The sequence below is a fragment of the Dromaius novaehollandiae genome, chromosome 36, assembly GCF_036370855.1.
Source record: "Dromaius novaehollandiae isolate bDroNov1 chromosome 36, bDroNov1.hap1, whole genome shotgun sequence".
Lineage (NCBI taxonomy): Eukaryota > Metazoa > Chordata > Aves > Casuariiformes > Dromaiidae > Dromaius > Dromaius novaehollandiae.
Window position 1 is genome coordinate 217942 of NC_088135.1, and position 16578 is coordinate 234519.

Here is a 16578-nt window from a genome sequence, read left to right on the forward strand (position 1 = left end):
GGGCGCCGCTGCGCGGGCCGCGCTCACACACACAAACGCCTGTTTCCGGCCCATTTTTGTCCCTTTTTATTAGAAAAAAGAAAAAGACTCCAACTACGGGAAGCTCTACCCCCAAAGCCTGGCCGTCGACCCCTCCCGCCCCCCCCCCCGCCGCCCCTAGATAACAGCCCGCCCCCCCCCCCGCCCCCCCTGCACCCCCCGCCCCCCCTCCCGTATGACACAAGACATTTTTACATATTTATATAAATATAGCGCCCGGGGCGCGGGGGGGAGACGGGGCGAGAGGAGACAGTCTCGGTTCTCGGGGGTGGGGGGGGACGCGCGCGCGCGCTCACTCGGCCTCGTTGGCCCCGTCGCTGGAGTCCGAGTTGGCCGGCATCATGGGGTCGTCGAGCAGGGAGAAGTCCCGCTCGGAGCTGGCGTAGCCCTGAGACAAGTCGTCCATCTCGTCGTCGTCGTCGTCCTCCTCCTCCTCGTCGCGGCGGGGGGCCAGGGCGAAGGCGCCGGGGTGCAGCAGGGCGGCCGAGGACGAGGCGGCGGCCACGGCGGCGTAGGAGCCGGGGGCCGGGCCGGGGGCGAAGGGGCCGTGCAGCCCCCCCAGCAAGCCCGGCCCCGCCGGCCCCATCAGCGACACCATCTTGGAGAGGTCCACGCCAGCCCGGCGGCCCCGCGGCTTGGGGCTGCCCTCTGGCAGCAGCCGGCTCATCACAGGGTCTGGCAGGAAGCCCTGGCAGGGGGCGGCAGGGTGGTGAAATACTCCCCCCGCCCCTGGCGCCTCAGCTGGGCCGGCGGAGGGAGGTCCTCCACAACCGCGGAGGAACGTTCTCCGCAACGGCGGAAGGAGGTCCTCCGCGCTCATGGAGGAACGTTCTCCGTGACGGTGGAGGGACGTCCTCCGCGATGGTGGAGAGAGATCCTCCATGATCACGGACGCATGTCCTGCATGCTCATGGAGGAACGTTCTCTGTGATGGCGGAGGGATGTCCTCCGTGCCAATAGAGAGAGATTCTCCACGATCACGGAGGCATGTCCTCCACGACGGTGGAGAGAAATCCTCCACGACACAGAGCTTCCCCCTTCCCACCCTCCCGCCTCAGTATTTTGGGACTGGGTGGAGACGGAAACCCCAGTGAGCCCCAGAAGGGATTTCCAACTTCCAGGATGGCCACGGGAGGAGGGGGGCAGGGAGGACGTCGTGCTGGGGGCTACCTCACCTTCTTGCTGTTGGTTTCGCCCGGCACCGTCCCTCGCTCCAGCCCAGGCAGGCAGCTAGTCTCCACAGGGCCTGTTTTTTTGCAGCGGTGCCACTTGTGCTGCTTTCGGCGGTCCTCCATGTACTGCGGCAAGAGAAATTGGGAAAGGAGGGGGTGAGAAAGTAGCTCGGCGGCACCAGAAAACCGGCTGCCTGCCCCCAGGGGACACTCACCGCCAGGAAGCGGGGGTCCACGGCAAAGTCGGGGTGCGCCTGCAGCCAGCTCTCCAGGTCGGCGCGGCGGGGGGCGGCGTCGCCCACCAGCAGCGTGCCGTCGCCCTTGTGCACCACAGGGATGCGGGCCTCCAGGTCGATGTCGGGGCCCCGCAGCCCCTCCAGGCACTGCAGCTCCAGCTGGGGGCAAGAGATGAGCGAGGCGGCCCCCAAAAAGCCGGGAGGAAGAGACTGCCGCGAGCGGCCTCGCTGCCGCGCCGCTCACCTCCACCAGCTTCTTGCTGTTCTTCTTGTGGCCGGGCGGGTGGAGGTGCTGGCAGCGGTCCCGCAGGGCACCGTTGGGCACCAGCCGGTGTTTCTGGAACGTCAGCTTGATGCCTTCCTCCTGGGGCGGCACGGGGCGAGACGTCGGCGGGGAGCCCCGGCGGCGGGCGGGCACCGCGCCGGGGGAGACCCTCGGGGGGCTACTCACGTCCTTGATCTGCACCGTGAACTCCTTCTCCTCGGGGCCGTGCCGCAGGCGGGTGTACGGGGCCGGCGGTTCCTCCTGGGGGGCGGCGTAGGCGCCGGGCAGCCGGGGCCCGCCGTCCGCCTGGCCCCCGCCGGGCTCGGGGCCGCGCTGGGCCGCCGGCCACTTGCCCGACAGCACGGCCTGGCACACCAGGTCGATGCGGTGGATGAGAGCCCGGTCCTGCAGCGGGAAGGCAGCAGTTAGCAGGGAGCCGGCGGCAGGAGGAAACGGGGGAAACGAGCCCCCCGCCGGGTCTCACCTTGGGCCACTCGCGGAGGTGCGGCTGCTCCAGCGGCAGTCCCGGGGCCAGGGGCTGCGGCGAGTCGCCCTCCCGGGAGGTGGGCAGCGACAGCAGCGACTCCTCTTCCTCGAAGAGCTTCGTCCCGCCGGCCGGGTCCGGCCCTGGGGAGAGCGGGGAGGCGAGGGGTGAGGGCAGCCAGGAGGCCCCGGACGGCCGCGGAGGAACGCCCTGGGGGGACGCCTGGTTTCATGCCAGGGGGGCAGAAAGCCAGCGGAAAGGGATGCTGGGGTGCGGGAAAGGACGCTGGGATGCGGGAAGGGATGCTGGGGTGTGGTGAAAGGATGCTGGGGCTTGGGGAAGTAACCCCGGGGTGCAGGGAAGCGACACAGGGATGCAGGAAGTGATGCCAGGATGTGGGAAGTGACACGGGGATGCAAGGAGGCGACGCCGGGGCGCAGGGAAAGGGACCCGCGCAAGCTGTGGTGCACGAGGAGCCGAGATACGCAGGGAGGGAGGAGGGAGCAGGCGCGCGACTCACCCCGGTCATCATCGCTGTCCTCGGAGCAGGAGGACGACTCGGAGGTGGAGGCCGAGAGCTTGCCGAGGTCCAGCTCCGAGTCAGAGTCTTCGGCCGAGTCGGGCTTGGGGGGCAGCGGCGGCGGCGGGGGCAGCGGCGGCGGGGCGGCGGGGGGCTGCGGCGTCCCCGCTCGCCCCTGACAGAAGCCAAAGCGGGCGGCGAGGAAGGAGAAGTCGGGGTCGTTCATGATGGCGGCCTCGGCCTGGCCCAGGCCATGGCGGGCGGCGCCGCGGAGCAGCTCGCCGTCGTGGCGGCCGCACTCCCACCAGGCGGGCAGCTCGGGGCCGGGGGGCTGGCAGAGGGCGAGCCGCTCGGGCAGCAGCGGGTGGCACAGCACCTGCTCCCGCAGGCGCCGCAGCAGGTCCACGCGGTAGAGGGTGCGCGAGGCCCGCTCCTCCGAGACGGGCTCGATGAACACCGCGGGGTCCGGCGGCTCTGTGGGGCACGGAGCGGGTTAGGGGGGCCTTCCCGCCACTCTCTCAGCCCAAAAACGAGCATGGGAGAGGGCTGGGAGATCCCGCGATCCTCCTCGGGCTGGACCTTTCGCAACCGCGATCCCGAGTCGGGGCCTTTTGCAACCGCAATCCCGCCCTGCGCGCTTGCAAGAGGATCCGGCACGCGGCGCAGCCCGGCTTCGCCGCTTCCAGCGGGTTTCGCGCACTCACCGTCGCCGGCGGCCGGCGGCAAGCGGCAGACCTGCCGGCACATGGCCACGAAGCCGTGGAAGTACTTGGTGAGGCTCTCGTCCGTCTTGCGGTCGAGGCGGGCCAGGGCGCGGAAGCGGCCCCAGCGGAAGCGCCGGGCATCGGGGTCGTACTCCACGCCGAAGCTCGACACCACCCGATAGAAGTCGGACTGCTCCCGCCGGGTCCATCTGCGGCAGCGGGTTAGGGAGAGTCGGGATGGGCGTCCCGCACCGCAACGGGACCTTGCCTGCCCCCCGGCTCCGGTACCTCTGCTGCTTCTCGCGGCGCGCCATCTCCTTGAGCTTGCAAGCGGCCTCGCAGCGCCGGCGCCGGCGGTCGCCCCGCTCAGCCGCCTCCATCTTCAGCTGCTCCTGCTTGTAGCTGCGCTGGTAGGCGGTGATGAGGCGCCGGAGGCGAGCCGTCAGCGCCGAGCCCGGTGGCCAGAAGAGCTGCCCCGGCTGGGCCGGCTGGCCTGGCGGCGGGGAGATGGAGGGAAGGGGGGTGGTCAGGGGGCGGCCGCTCCAGGGCCGCCCCTGGCGCCGGGGAAAAAGCTCCCTCCGGACCGGTTACCTTCGTCCCCGTCCACCACCGAGATCTCCTCGTCCAGCAGCATCAGCGGGTCGGTCTAAGAGGGAGGACAGAGATCGAGGCGGTGGTTTTCCCCTCTGCGGGTCAGAGTGCGCCAAGCTTGCCGGAGAAAAGGACAGAGCCCGAACCCGCCTCACCTCGTCGTCCGGCTCCTTGGCTGTCCCTGGGAGTGGCTTGTACTCAGGGTCCTCGCAGTCCTTGTCGAAATCCACGCTGGGGGAGAAGACGGGGACACGGATACGCGTGAGCCCGGCCCCCGTGAAGCGCTGCCTCCCCCTTCCCCACGGCGGCACGAGCGCCTTCAGCTCTTCCCGAGAAGAGGTTTCAACTCATCCTGGCCCCGCCAGATGCGCCGGGCCCCTCGCCCTGGCTGGCGGGCCGGTCGGTATTAGCATGGCGAGTCATCACGGGCAGCTCTCGTCCCCTTCCCCCAGCCCTCCTCTGCTCTGCCGCCGCCCCGCAGGGGTGAAGGGCGAAGGCTCACCCCTCGGCAACGTCCAGGCGCTGCTCAGCAGCGATGGCCTTCTCGTCGGGCCGGCCGGCTTTCTCCAGGAAGCAGAGCGCGGGGTCGGCACGCATGGTGTTGTACTTCTCGTAGCCTGCAGAAGAGGCTCGGGCGTAAGAGCGGGCGCCTGGACGGAAGCCACCTTTTCTTCCACCCCGTTTCCCCCCACGACGCGCGCACCGTGTTTGAAGACACCGATGAGCAAGGACTTGTCGGCTTCGGCGTCCCACCAGGCGGTCGGCACCTCGAGCTGCTCCACCAGCGGGAACCATATGTCGATGTCGCTGCAGGGGCAGGACGGGGAAGGAAGAGTGAAACGGGGAGGTCCGAGGCCAGGAGCAGCCCGGAGACGAGGCTGGAGGCTCCTACCTGGCCACCGCCCCCGCCAACACCTTCTCGGCCTGGTCGCCGATCACCTCCTGACGCAGGTAGTACAGCATGCGCACCCGGAGCAGCACCCTGGGCGGGCGGAGGGGGCAAAGTCAAGGAGAGAAGGCGGCGGGCGCAGCCAGGACCGCGGCAGAGCAGCCCAGACATCCCCCGCCTCTCTCACTTGTTGCACTGATGCTTGAGATGCTTCTTGTAGCTCTCGTCCTGGAAGAGGGTGTCGGGGTTGTACTTGCGGATCCACTCGGCCTTGTGGACATCGAAGGTGCTCTGCGATTTCACCTTCTTGCCCTTGCGGCCCCGGGGCACCGGGATGGAAAGGCCTGGTGGAGGGGAGAAGAAAGAGGGGTCAGAGCGGGACCCCGAGGGTCCCCGCAGCCCCGTAGCTCCCGCGCCTGCGGGGGACCCTCACCCGAGTGGTTTTGCAGCTCCTTGGCCTTGCCGTTCTCTGCAGGGCTGATGAGGTCCCAGATGAAGCCCTTGATGTTCTCGTCGCCCCGGTAGTGCAGCAGGCAGTAGACCAGGATGGCCCGGCAGATGGTCTCCACGTCCCGCTCCGAGAGGCGCCGCTTGAACCGCCCGTGCGACAGGATCTCCCGCCACCGTCCCCAGCTGCCGGCAGAGCCAAGGCGGCGGGGTGTTGGGCGCCTGCTCCCCACCGGATGCGAAACCCGCCGGCCCCTTGCTTCCAGAGGAACCGCGCGAGGAACCACCCAAACCGACAGCTTTCCAGCCCGGGAAACGGGGGAAAACACGCAGGAACAAGGGCTTTCCAAAGCCACCGCACGGAGGGGAGAAGAAAAACAAAGGTCCACGCCCTCACCCATAGACCAGGAGGTGCTTCTCGACACGGAAGCAGTCGGTGCGGCCGTAGGCGTGGTGCAAGGCATGGTGGTGGCGGTCGTGGCGCCGGGAGCGGGGCCTCTCCTCGTCTTCGCTCTCCAGGTCGGAGAACTCCACCAGGTCATCGTCGCGCAGGGTGCTGAAGTGCCGCGTCTGCTTGCGCACCCGGGGTGTGTCGATCACCAGGTTGTTCTGGAAGGGGAAGAAAACAAAAAACAAGGAGAGGGAGGTGCGTCTGAGCCCCTCTGCCACCGGAGGAGCGCCCGGCCCTGCTGCCGACGGTCCCCAGCCGCCCTCACCTTGCTGTTGAGCAGGTCCAGGTCCAGGTCGGCTTTCTTGGCCCACTTCTGCCAGAAGTTGGGGTCGTCCAAGGCGATGTCGGTGCGGTTCTCGGAGGCCACAAAGCTCGCCTGCGGAGGGGAGGAGTGGTGTGAAACGGCAGCAATGGAAACACAAAAAGTGGAGGTGCTACTGGCTTACGTGCGCCCCCCCCCCCATCCCGGAAGCAGTTTAACAAGGCTCGTTAAACCTGGGGGCAACGAATGGCAGTGCCTGGACGTACCTTGGCAAAGGTGGAGCCCTTCCCCTCACTCTCGATGGTGATGGTGGTGGTGCGGCGTAGCAGGATCTGGTCTATGTCCTCCTCGCAAAACTTGGAGCCCTCGTCATCCTCCTCCATGATGGCAGCATAGGCCCCCTTGCGCAGCAGGTCTTCGATCTCCTTCTTGGAGAACTGCTGGATCTGCCCATGGCGGGGAGAAGCAGGCCAAAGACGTGTAGACGCCCAGCGAGGCACCACGCAACCCTCCGCAAAAGCCACCTTGGACCAGGAGGTCTCCGAGTCCCATCCCAAGCCACCCCCAAATCCCAGGTCCTGCAAGACCGGAGGATGGACCCCCCCCACGCGGCGCCTCACCCCGGCGATGTTGCCCTCGCGGCCGCTCATGGACTGCAGCACGGCCTTGTCGAGGCCCAGCTTGAGGCTGGCCTTGTCGAACATCTCCCGCTCATATGAGTTGCGTGTGATGAGGCGGTAGACCTTCACCGCCTTGCTCTGCCCGATGCGGTGGCACCGTGCCTGGGCCTGTGCGGGGAGAGGGGGGGAAGACGACGAAATCGGGTCAAGCCGGTGGCGAGGCAGGGAGTGCCGCGAGCCGCGGGCCGCAGTTACCTGGAGGTCGTTCTGGGGGTTCCAGTCGGAGTCGAAGATGATGCAGGTGTCGGCGGCGGTGAGGTTGATGCCCAGCCCACCCGCCCGGGTGCACAGCAGGAACACGAAGCGGTCCGAGTCGGGCTTGCTGAAGCGGTCGATGGCGGCCTGCCGCAGGTTGCCGCGCACCCGCCCGTCGATCCGCTCGTACAGGTACCTGCGGGCGGCCCAGGGGTGCGTGCCGGGGTGGGAGAACCGGAGGAGGGGGGACACGAACGTCCCCAGCTCTCCCCAGTCCCTCCCCTCCTTTCCCCAGCGCCGCGTCCCGCTCACCTCTTCTGGATGAGGTAGTCCTCCAAGATGTCGAGGCACCGCACCATCTGGGAGAAGATCAGCACCTTGTGGCCGCCGGCCTTGAGCTTGGGCAGCAGCTTGTCGATGAGCACCAGCTTGCCGGCCGAGCGCACCATGGCCTGGAGGTGGAAGTCGTGGGGCACGTGGTGGTGGCACGATTCCCGAAACTCGGCCAGGATCTTCTCCTCCGCGCCTGCGTCGGGGGGGGGGGAAGGAAACGGGACCGTCAAAGGGGCACGGACCGAGGCGGCGGCGCGCGCACGACCTTCTTGGGGAGCCCCCTAGCCCGGGGGTCGCCCCGCCAAAGCGAGACCTTGGCGGCATCAAAGCCAAACTAGGTGCTGCGAGAACTCCTCTCCCCGTGATATCAAGCACGCCGGGGCGGTTACACGGGCTCTGCGGACTGTATGAGGTCAGGGAAGAGAAGCCCCAAACCCAAGAGGCCACCGAGTCCCTGACGAAAGAAAGGGCGAAGCTGGGAGACTAGGGAGGGATGGGCCATCCACGTTCTCCCACGAGGTGTCTGCTTGCGGCTGCTGCTGGAGAAAGGACAAGGGGCAGACCCCGGCCCCTTGAGCCCTGCCTGCCCCTCACCGTTGATGAGGTAGGGGTGGTTACAACATTTCCGCAGCTCCATCATGGTGTTGAGCAGGTTGGGCATGTTGGTGTGGCCAGCACCCTTGGACAGGAAGGAGAAGTTTTTCTCCAGGATGGCCCGATAGTATTTCTTCTGGATGTTTGTCAGTTCCACCTCAATGATGGTCTCCTGCTTGGGAGCGAGGTTCTTTTCCACGTCCTCCTTCAACCGCCGGAGCATCATGGGCTTGAGGATGGCCTGCAGCTTCTGCACCTGGGGATGGGACCGGGGGGAGAGTCGGTGCACGGGCAGGGCAGGACCTGCACGACCAGGAAGGGGTCAGCGAGGGCTGTTCTCCTCACCTGCTCCTCCGTCTTGAGGTCTCCAAAGTCCTTGAGGAACTCAGCTTCGGAAGGGAACTGAGAAGGCTCCAGAAAGTGCAGGAGGCTGAAGAGCTCCTCCACCGTGTTTTGCAGGGGGGTGCCCGTCAAGAGGACCTTGTGCTCCTGCCATCCGAGGCGGGGGCAGAGCGTGAGGGCCCGGAGGGAGGCGAGCCGAGCCCGTCCCCACATGATCATCCTCACCCCCGTCATGGGCACAGAGAGCCCCCGGAGCACGGGACAAGTCCGGACACCACTGGGACCCGCTGGGGAAACCCCCCCCCCGCCAAAGAAGGCAGAGGGAGAGGGAGACTCCACATCCCCACAGCGCTCACCAGGTCCATGTGCTTGAGGCTATCGAGCAGCTTGCAGTTGCGGTTCTTGAGCCGGTGGGCTTCGTCGATGATGACGCAGCGCCACTCGATCTCCCGCAGCTCTGGGCAGTCCGACAGGATCATCTCGAAGGTGGTGATGAGCGCATCAAACTTGTAGGCCCCGGGGATGAGGCGGCCCTGGCCAGAGGAGGGCAGTGGACCCGTAAGGGAGAAATGTCCAACCTCTCCCCTCCCGCACCCATACCTCGCCCCGCTCCCGATGGCCACGCTTAGCTACAAATCCGTGTGGTTTGCGGCAGCGCTCGTGGCCCGCGAGAACCGAGCTGTCCCCTCCTGCCAGCCGCCCAGCCCCGGGAGCGCCCCTCAGGCCGTACCCGGGAGTCCTTGCAGTACATCTCGTACTGCTGGATCATCTGCCGTGAGGCCAGGCTGCCGTGGTAGACGATGCTGTTCATCTCCGTCCACGTGTTGAACTCCCGCTCCCAGTTGGTGATGGTGGAGAGCGGCGCAATGACGAGGAAGGGGCCCCGGATGCCCACGTTGTACACCTCCTGCAGGAAGGCGATGGACTGGATGGTTTTGCCCAGGCCCATCTCGTCGGCCAGGATGCAGTTCTGCCTGCGGGTCGGGGAGCAGAGGGGCGTTCGGGTTGGCGGAGGAGGCTGGAGCAGGCGTCCTTGGAGCCGTGCGCCCGCCCCGGCTCGGCCCCGTCACTCGCCTGTTGTACCAGTTGAAGAGCAGCCAGTTGACGCCCTCGAGCTGGTACTCGCGGAGCTGGTTGTGGTTCTTGTACTCGTGGGACAGCTCGAGCTTCTTCCAGGAGCCCGCCTGGGGCCGGGCCTGCAGGAGAGATGGGCACGGAGTGAGCGGCAGCTGCTGGGGGAGAGGGCAGCCGGGGGGGGAAAGCCAGGCCGGGCCGGTGAAAGGGCCTGCGATGGCTCACCACGCGCTTGAGCTCCGGGTGCCGCGCCTGGATCCGCTTGAACTCCCCAATCTTGCCCTCGTCCACGTCCTCCTTGAGCTCCCAGGTGCTGTCCTCGTAGGGCAGAGAGCACCACTTCACCAGGTAGTAGACCACCGGCTGACCAGGAGCAGAAAGGGAAGGAGGATGGAGACCGCTGGAGTTACTCGGCGCCCACCGCGTCCAAGAAACACGCCGCCACCCGTGGACGGTCCCAACCGTCCCCCGAGACCCAGCGCCCGCTCACCTCCCCGTTGTCCTTGTCTACGCTGTGGGATTCATCCAGGATGCGGTCCACCTCCACGTAGTCCGGGTTGAAGGGCTCCTCGTCCTTTCGGAGAGGCGAGGTGAGAAGGGCGCCGCGCTGCCGGCGTCCCCCCTCCACCAGCTCCGGCTCTGCCCCGCCGGGCCAGCACCGTACCTCATGGAAGAAGTGCCGCATCTGCGTCATCTTGGTCTTGAAGCGCTTCAGTTTCTGGTGGATCCTCTTGTCCTTCTCCAGCTGGTCGATGGTGGCCCACTCGCAGTGCAGGTAGGAGCTGAGAGGGGAAGGGGCATCAGGGCAGCGTTTTATTGACCCTGCAGCCCAGGCGCCAAGTTTGCTTCCCTCAAAGCATTGGGACCTGAGGAGGAAATTCCCACCCGCAGGAGGAAAGCTGGTAGGAATCCAGGTGGTATCGCCCTAGCTTTGACTGTCGCATCGTTACGGCAAGGCATTAACGAGCCAGCCCTCTCCCGGGCCAAGCCATGTACCCCTTAATTGAGTTTATGCAGCTCGAGCCAAGGTCCCGTCACGCCCCCCTTGGCCAAAGCCCGCTTGCCAGGACACCTACTAGTTCTTGTACTTGACGAAGAACTCCTCCGATTCCGTGAACTGCCCCGACGGGAGCTGCGAAGGGCAAGGAAGGGCCGTTAGCATCACCCAAAACCCGCCTGGGGCCGCGGCCGCAGCAGGAGAAGCCTGCGGAAGCGTCCCGGGGAAGCCCCCGCTCACCTCCTTCTTCACCACCCGCATGGAGAGGACCTTGTCCACGATGGCAGCATCCTCCTCGCTGGGGTTTTCCTGCGGAGGAAGGAGGGTTAAGCGGCAGCGCTCCCGAAGCGCCGGCCTCAGGTGCTCCCGGCCCCGGCGGGGGGGACTCACCACGAAGAACTGCATGGAGGGCAAGGTCTCGCCCTCGGGCTCGGGCTCGGGCATGGGGGGCTGCGGGGCCGGCGGCTGCTCAGGCCGCACCGGCCCGGTCACGTCCAGCTCTTCGTCTTCCTCGTCGTCGGTGATTTTGATGTCCAGGTCCTCGGTGTACTTCTTGCGCTTCACCTGGCGGTTTGAGCGCCGTTTCTGGGCGACAAAGGGAAGGCACAAAGGCGTCACAAGCGACCGTCCCGGATGAGGAAAGACTTCAGGTCAGTGCGAGGAGGCGGGACGCCCTCCGGAAACCCCCGTCTCCCACGGGACACCGCCGCCAGCACCCCCTTACCTGCACGCTGCTCTCCTCCTCCTCCCGCGGCGACGGGGCCGGCATCACCTCGGCGTCCGAGTTGTCGGACGAGGCGTTGCGCTTCCGCTTCTTCCCCACCACGGGGGTGATGGTGCTGGCGGTGGGAGAGGGGAGGGTGAGGATGGCCCCCGGGCGCCCGCTGGGCGGCAGCGGGGGGTCCCCCGGCTCCGGGGTCCCTCACCTGGGCTTGCCGCGGCCCTTGCTCTTGCCGGCGCCGCCCTGGCCCTTGCCCTTGCGGGGCCGCTCCTCCTTGGGGCCGCTGCGCTCGGCAGGCCCTTTGCGCCGGCGCTTGCGCTCGCCTTCCTCCTCGGGCCGCACGCTGGGCAGCTCGTCCTCGTTGAGGACGCGGGGGATGTTCTGCTCGCCCCGGGCCCGGGCCCGGGCGATGGCCTCGGCCACGATGCGGTTGGCTTTCTCCTGCTTCTTCTGGTGCTCCAGCTTGCGACTCTCCTCCGAGGCGCCCCGCGAGCCGGGGCCCGACAGCGCCGCCACCTCGCCGCTGCTGAGCACCTTCACCACCGACAGCCCCGGCGAGCTGCCTTGAGACGAGCCGGCCTGCGACCGAAAAGAGGGTCAAAACCTCAGCGCCGGGCATCTCCGTGGCCCCCCCGAATCCCACCCCGCCGGCTCGCACCTGGGGCTGCAGCACCACCTTGAGCGGCACCGTCAGCCGCTGGCCCGCGCCACCCACCACCTGCGCCGGGGGCACGGAGGAGACGGCCACGGGCGCCGGCTGCCCTGCGGCCGGAGGCTGCTGGAGCAGCTGGATCTTCTGGGGGTTGGCGCCGGGCTGGGCGCCCGGTGCCGCCGACGGCGGCTGCTGCTGCACCTGGAGCTGGATGGTGACCACCTTGGCCGGCTGGCCCGGCGTGCCCTTGCCTTGGCCGAGAGCGGCCAGCTGGTTGCCCTGCAGGACGATCTTGCCCGGCAGGCTGCCCAGCACCACGTGCCGCTGCCCGGTGGCCGCGTTGGCGCCCGGCGGCTGCTGCAGCACCAGGGTGATGCGCTTGGATTCGCCCTGCAGGTGGGAAGAGAAGATGTGAAGCCACCGCCACCACCACCTTCATGAGATGCTTCTCCATCCCCGTTGCCCCCAACGCCCTGGGAGACGTTTCTCCATCCCCGTTGCCCCCAACGCCCTGGGAGACGTTTCTCCATCCCCGTTGCCCCCAACGCCCTGGGAGACGTTTCTCCATCCCCCTCGGCCGCTCTCACCTGGGCGGGAGCCGACGTGAGGGTGACGGCGGGCTTCAGGGGCGCCCCGGCGCCCGGCGGCTTCACGGGCTGCAGCACCAGCTGCTTCACAGGCCGTCCCGGCTGCACCAGGCGGTGGACGGCAGCGGCGCCCGGCCCGGCCGGCGTCACTTTGCCGGCGAGCACGGCGTTGCCGGAGACGATGGAGACGCCGGGCCGGAGCGGGGTGCCCGTGAGCACTTTGGCGAAGGTCACCTTGCCCCCGTTGGCCGCCCCCAGCGGCTGGGCCGGCGCCTGGAGCTGCGCCACGTGGGCGCCGGGCGCCGAGCCCCCCGCCGGGGCTTTCAGGATGACGATTTTGGGAGCCGGCAGAGCCGCGGCGGCGGAGGAGGAGGAGGGCGCGGGGGCCGCGGCGGACACCCCCATGAAGGGGTTCCCTTGGCTCAGCACGTCCTGCTCCGGCGCGGCGTCTGGCGGGGCGGCACCGGGCGCCGGCGGCTCCGGGGGCGGCGGCGGCGGCTCCGGGGGGGCGGATTCGGGCGCCATTGGCGGCTCCGGCGGCGGCTCCGGCTCCGGCGGCGGCGGCTCCTCCAGGGCCCCCGCCAGCCCCAGCGCCTCCTCGATGGGGTCGTGGGGGGCCGGGGCGAAGCCCTCGTCCGTCAGCGCGTCCAGCCCGAAGAGGTTGGGGTCGTCGAAGAGGTCCATGATGGGGTCGGCCATGGCGGGGAGGGGGCCGGTGCCGCGGCGGGCGGCCGGCGCGGGGGGCTCAGGCGGCGGGAGCGGAGCCGGCTGCGGGGCACGCGGCGGGTCGGCGGGGGGGCCCGGCTGCCCCACGCCGCCGCCGCAACGGGGCCAAGCACGTCCGCAACGCCCCCCAGCCCCGCTGCAGCCCCCTCCCGCCCCACAGACTCCACGCGACCCCCCCCCGGCCCCATACAGGCCCCTCCAGCCCCCCAGATCCCCTGCGATTGCCCCCCACGCACCCTGCAACCCCCCCCAGCCCCGTGCAGTGCCCTCCTGCCCCCCAGACCCTGTACAATCCCCCCCAGGCCCCATGCAATCTCCCCCCCAAACATTGTGCAGTCCCCTCCGGCCCCCCGACCCCTGCAATCGCCCCCCAGACCCCATGCAACTCCCTCCTGCCCCCCCAACCCCGTGCAATCGCCCCCACACCCCCTGCAAGCCCCCAGACCCCCAACCCCCGTGCAATGCCCCCCAGACCTCCAACCCCATGCAACCTGCCCCCCAAACCCCGTGCAGCTCCTTCCTGCCCCCCGAGACCCCGTGCAATCCCCCCAACTCCCAGTCCCATGCAATCCCTTCCCAGGCCCTATACAACCCCCCCAAGACCCCCCACAATCCTGCCTAGACCCCTAACCCCATGCAATCCCCCCAGACCCCATGCAGCCCACCCCAGACCCCCAGCAACCCCCCCAGCCCCCGTGCAATCCCCCTCAGACCCCGTACAGCCCTCTCCTGCCCCACAGCCCCATGCAATCCCCCCCAGACTCCCTGCAATCCTGCTCAGCCCCCTGCAATCCCCCCCCGACTCCCGGCAGCCCCCTCCTGCCCCCTAACCCCTGCAATCCCCCCCGGGCTCCCTGCAATCCCCCTCAGACCCTGTACAGCCCCCTCCTGCCCCCCAGACCCCCTGCAATCCCCCTCAGACCCCCTGCAGCCCCCTCCTGCCCCACAGCCCCATGCAATCCCCCCAGACCCCCTGCAGCCCCCTCCTGCCCCACAGCCCCATGCAATCCCCCCCAGACCCCCTACAGCCCCCTCCTGCCCCCCAGACCCCCTGCAATCCCCCTCAGACCCCCTACAGCCCTCTCCTGCCCCATAGACCCATGCAACCCCCCCAGACCCCCTGCAATCCCCCCCAGCTCCCGCGCACTCGCTGTGGGCCCGGCCCCGGTCCGCAGCAGCGGCGGGAGCCTCCCGGGGGGCCGGGCCGAGGCGGGGCCGGGCCGAGGCCGCCGCGGCCCCCGAAAACGCCGCCCCGCGGTGCTCGCGCCCCCTCCGCGGCCGCCCAGCGAGACCCGCAGCCCGCTGCGCCCCCCAAACCGTGGCCCGACGCCCGTGGGGGGCACGGGAACCGCATTCACCCCGGCCCCAGCAGCGGGGCGCCGGGGTCCGGCCGGAGCTGCAGAGCGATCCGGGGCGTTATCCCGCTCCGGGGCGTTATCCCGCTCCGGCCCGGCCAGGCGGTGACTCAGGGAGATGCGAAGCCGGGGAGGAGAGGAGGGGTGCGAGCTCCCAGTAATGGGGGACCCGTGGGGCACTGGGGGGGCCAGTAAATGGGGCACTGGGGGGGCCAGTAATAGGGAGATTGGGGCACTGGGGGGCAGTAAGTGGGGCACTGGGGGGCCAGTAATGGGGAGATCGGGGCACTAGGAAGCCAGTAACTGGGGCACTGGCAGGATCAATTACAGGGGGACCGGGGGCACTGAGGTGCCCAGTCACAGGGGGAACTAGGAACCCAGCTGCAGGGAAACTGGGGGCACTGGACCGTCCAGTCACGGGGGAACTGGGCTGCCTGGCGATAAGGAACTGGGAGCGCTGGGCCGCCCAGTCACAGGAGAACTGGGCCTCCTAGTAATAAGGAACTGGGAGCACTGGGCTGCCTGGTCACAGGGGAACAGGGTGCCCAGTAAAAAGGGAATGGGGGGCACTAGGGCGCCCAGTCACAGGAGAACTAGGGGCATTGGGCTGCCCAGTAATAAGGAAATGGGGGCACCGGGGTGCCCAGTCACAGGGTGACAGGGAGTCCAGTTGCAGGGGGACTGGGGGCACTGGGATACCCAGTAATAAGGAAATGGGGGCACTAGGCCACCCAGTCACAGGAGAACTGGGGGCACTGGGGTGCCCAGCCACAGGGGGACTGGGGGCCCAGTCACAAGGTGACTGGGTCGCCCAGTAAAAAGGGAACGGGGAGCACTGGGGTGCCCAGTCACAAGGGAATTGGGGGCACTAGGCCACCCAGTCACAGGAGAACTGGGGGCACTGGGGTGCCCAGCCACAGGGGGACTGGGGGCCCAGTCACAAGGTGACTGGGTCGCCCAGTAAAAAGGGAACGGGGAGCACTGGGGTGCCCAGTCACAAGGGAATTGGGGGCGTTGGGGTTCCCAGTCACGGGGGAACGGGGAACCCAGCTGCAGGGAAACGGGGGGCACAGGGCTGCCCAGTCACAGGGGGAACTGGGCCACCTGGAGATAAGGAACTGGGAGCACTGGGGTACCCAGCCACAGGGGGACTGGGGGCACTGGGCCGCCCAGTAACTGGGTTACAAGGAGCCTAGCTGCACTGGGACTGGGAGCACTGGGGTGCCCAGTTAGGGGGACTGGGCCTCCCAGTAACAAGGAAATGGGGGCACTAAGGAGCCCGGCTGCAGGGAAAGTGGGAGCCCCGGTGTGCCCAGTCACGGGGGAACCAGGCCTCCCAGCGACGGCGGAACTGGGAGCACTGGGCCGCCCCCCCTTCCTCCCCCCCGGGAGCCGCGCGGTCGCGCCCACGTGCCCCCCCCCCGCGGCGGCCCTACCGTCCTTCCGCGGCGCTCCCTCCCCCCCCGCCGCCGCCGCGACATGGACGCGCCCCACCTCCCCCAAGAAGGGGGGGGGGGGAGGCTGAACCATCCCGCCCGCGCGGGGGGGGGGGGGAGGGAGGGAGGAACCTCCACCCGCGGCGGGGCCGCGCCATCCCATAATAAGCCCCCCCGCGCGCGCGTCGCCATGCCAACCGGGAAGGAAAGGGGGGGGTCTTACCTGGGGGGGGCGGGGGTGTCTCTGTCCCCCCCCCGCCCCGCGGTGGCCTCACCCGGCGCCCCCTCCCCCGCCCCTCCGGCAAGGGGGGGGAAGCGCGAGAACAAGGCGGCCCGCGCGGGCGCGGCGCAACGCAGCGTGCTGCCCCCCCCCGCGCGCGCACGCACACACGTCCCCACGCACGGCCAGGCCACGCCCACTCCCTCCGCTGCGCGCCGCGGCGCGGTGGGCGTGGCCGGGCGCCAGCAGGGTAGGCTGCGCGCCTTCCCGGAAGTGGCCGCGGAGGGGGCCTGAGCGGGGGGGGGGGCTGCCGCCGCGCCGCCTGACGCCCCCTCCCCTCAGCAACTATTTGCCTTTAATTGACCCCCATCCTCCCCCCTCCCTTTCTCCTCTATATACTTTTACCGCGGCAGGATGCGGCGCTCCGGGCCTCCCCGTCTTCCTCCGCGGCCAAGGCGCGGCGGAAGGGGGCGGCGCCTCCCGTCAGGCAGCGCCGCGGGCAGCTAAGCGCCGCCGCCATCTTGCCGCGGCGTTAACCCCCTCCCCGCCATGGCGGCGGCGTCCCCTCCGCCCCCAAATCCCCCCCCGCCCCCGTCTCTCATAAAA

At 69.0% G+C, this 16578-nt stretch overlaps 1 protein-coding gene across 4 annotated transcripts; it reads right to left on the bottom strand.

Annotated features, from left to right (window-relative positions):
• Positions 1 to 225: 225 nt before the first annotated feature.
• Positions 226 to 16436, bottom strand: CHD8 (chromodomain helicase DNA binding protein 8). 4 transcript variants are annotated; one of them, XM_064503355.1, is made up of 38 exons: positions 16378 to 16436; positions 12236 to 13003; positions 11655 to 12038; positions 11202 to 11575; positions 11000 to 11114; positions 10666 to 10860; positions 10516 to 10584; positions 10355 to 10410; positions 9943 to 10060; positions 9769 to 9852; positions 9504 to 9641; positions 9279 to 9400; positions 8935 to 9178; positions 8561 to 8737; positions 8208 to 8351; positions 7863 to 8118; positions 7248 to 7461; positions 6936 to 7131; positions 6681 to 6848; positions 6327 to 6506; positions 6064 to 6174; positions 5745 to 5956; positions 5334 to 5533; positions 5088 to 5244; positions 4904 to 4993; positions 4715 to 4818; positions 4514 to 4628; positions 4167 to 4242; positions 4012 to 4066; positions 3709 to 3913; positions 3421 to 3629; positions 2717 to 3190; positions 2197 to 2339; positions 1899 to 2117; positions 1692 to 1811; positions 1427 to 1606; positions 1215 to 1337; positions 226 to 727 (listed from the first exon to the last, which is right to left on the bottom strand). In XM_064503355.1, exons 2-38 carry the CDS (start codon positions 12932 to 12934, stop codon positions 332 to 334), a joined length of 7122 nt encoding a protein of 2373 aa, XP_064359425.1. In that variant the 5' UTR covers positions 12935 to 13003; positions 16378 to 16436; the 3' UTR covers positions 226 to 331. The 4 variants fall into 4 exon arrangements, with proteins under 4 accessions (XP_064359425.1, XP_064359424.1, XP_064359422.1 ...); XM_064503354.1 differs by lacking the exon at positions 16378 to 16436 and adding an exon at positions 15976 to 16190; XM_064503352.1 differs by lacking the exon at positions 16378 to 16436 and adding an exon at positions 15753 to 15824.
• Between the last annotated feature and the right edge of the window lie 142 nt (positions 16437 to 16578).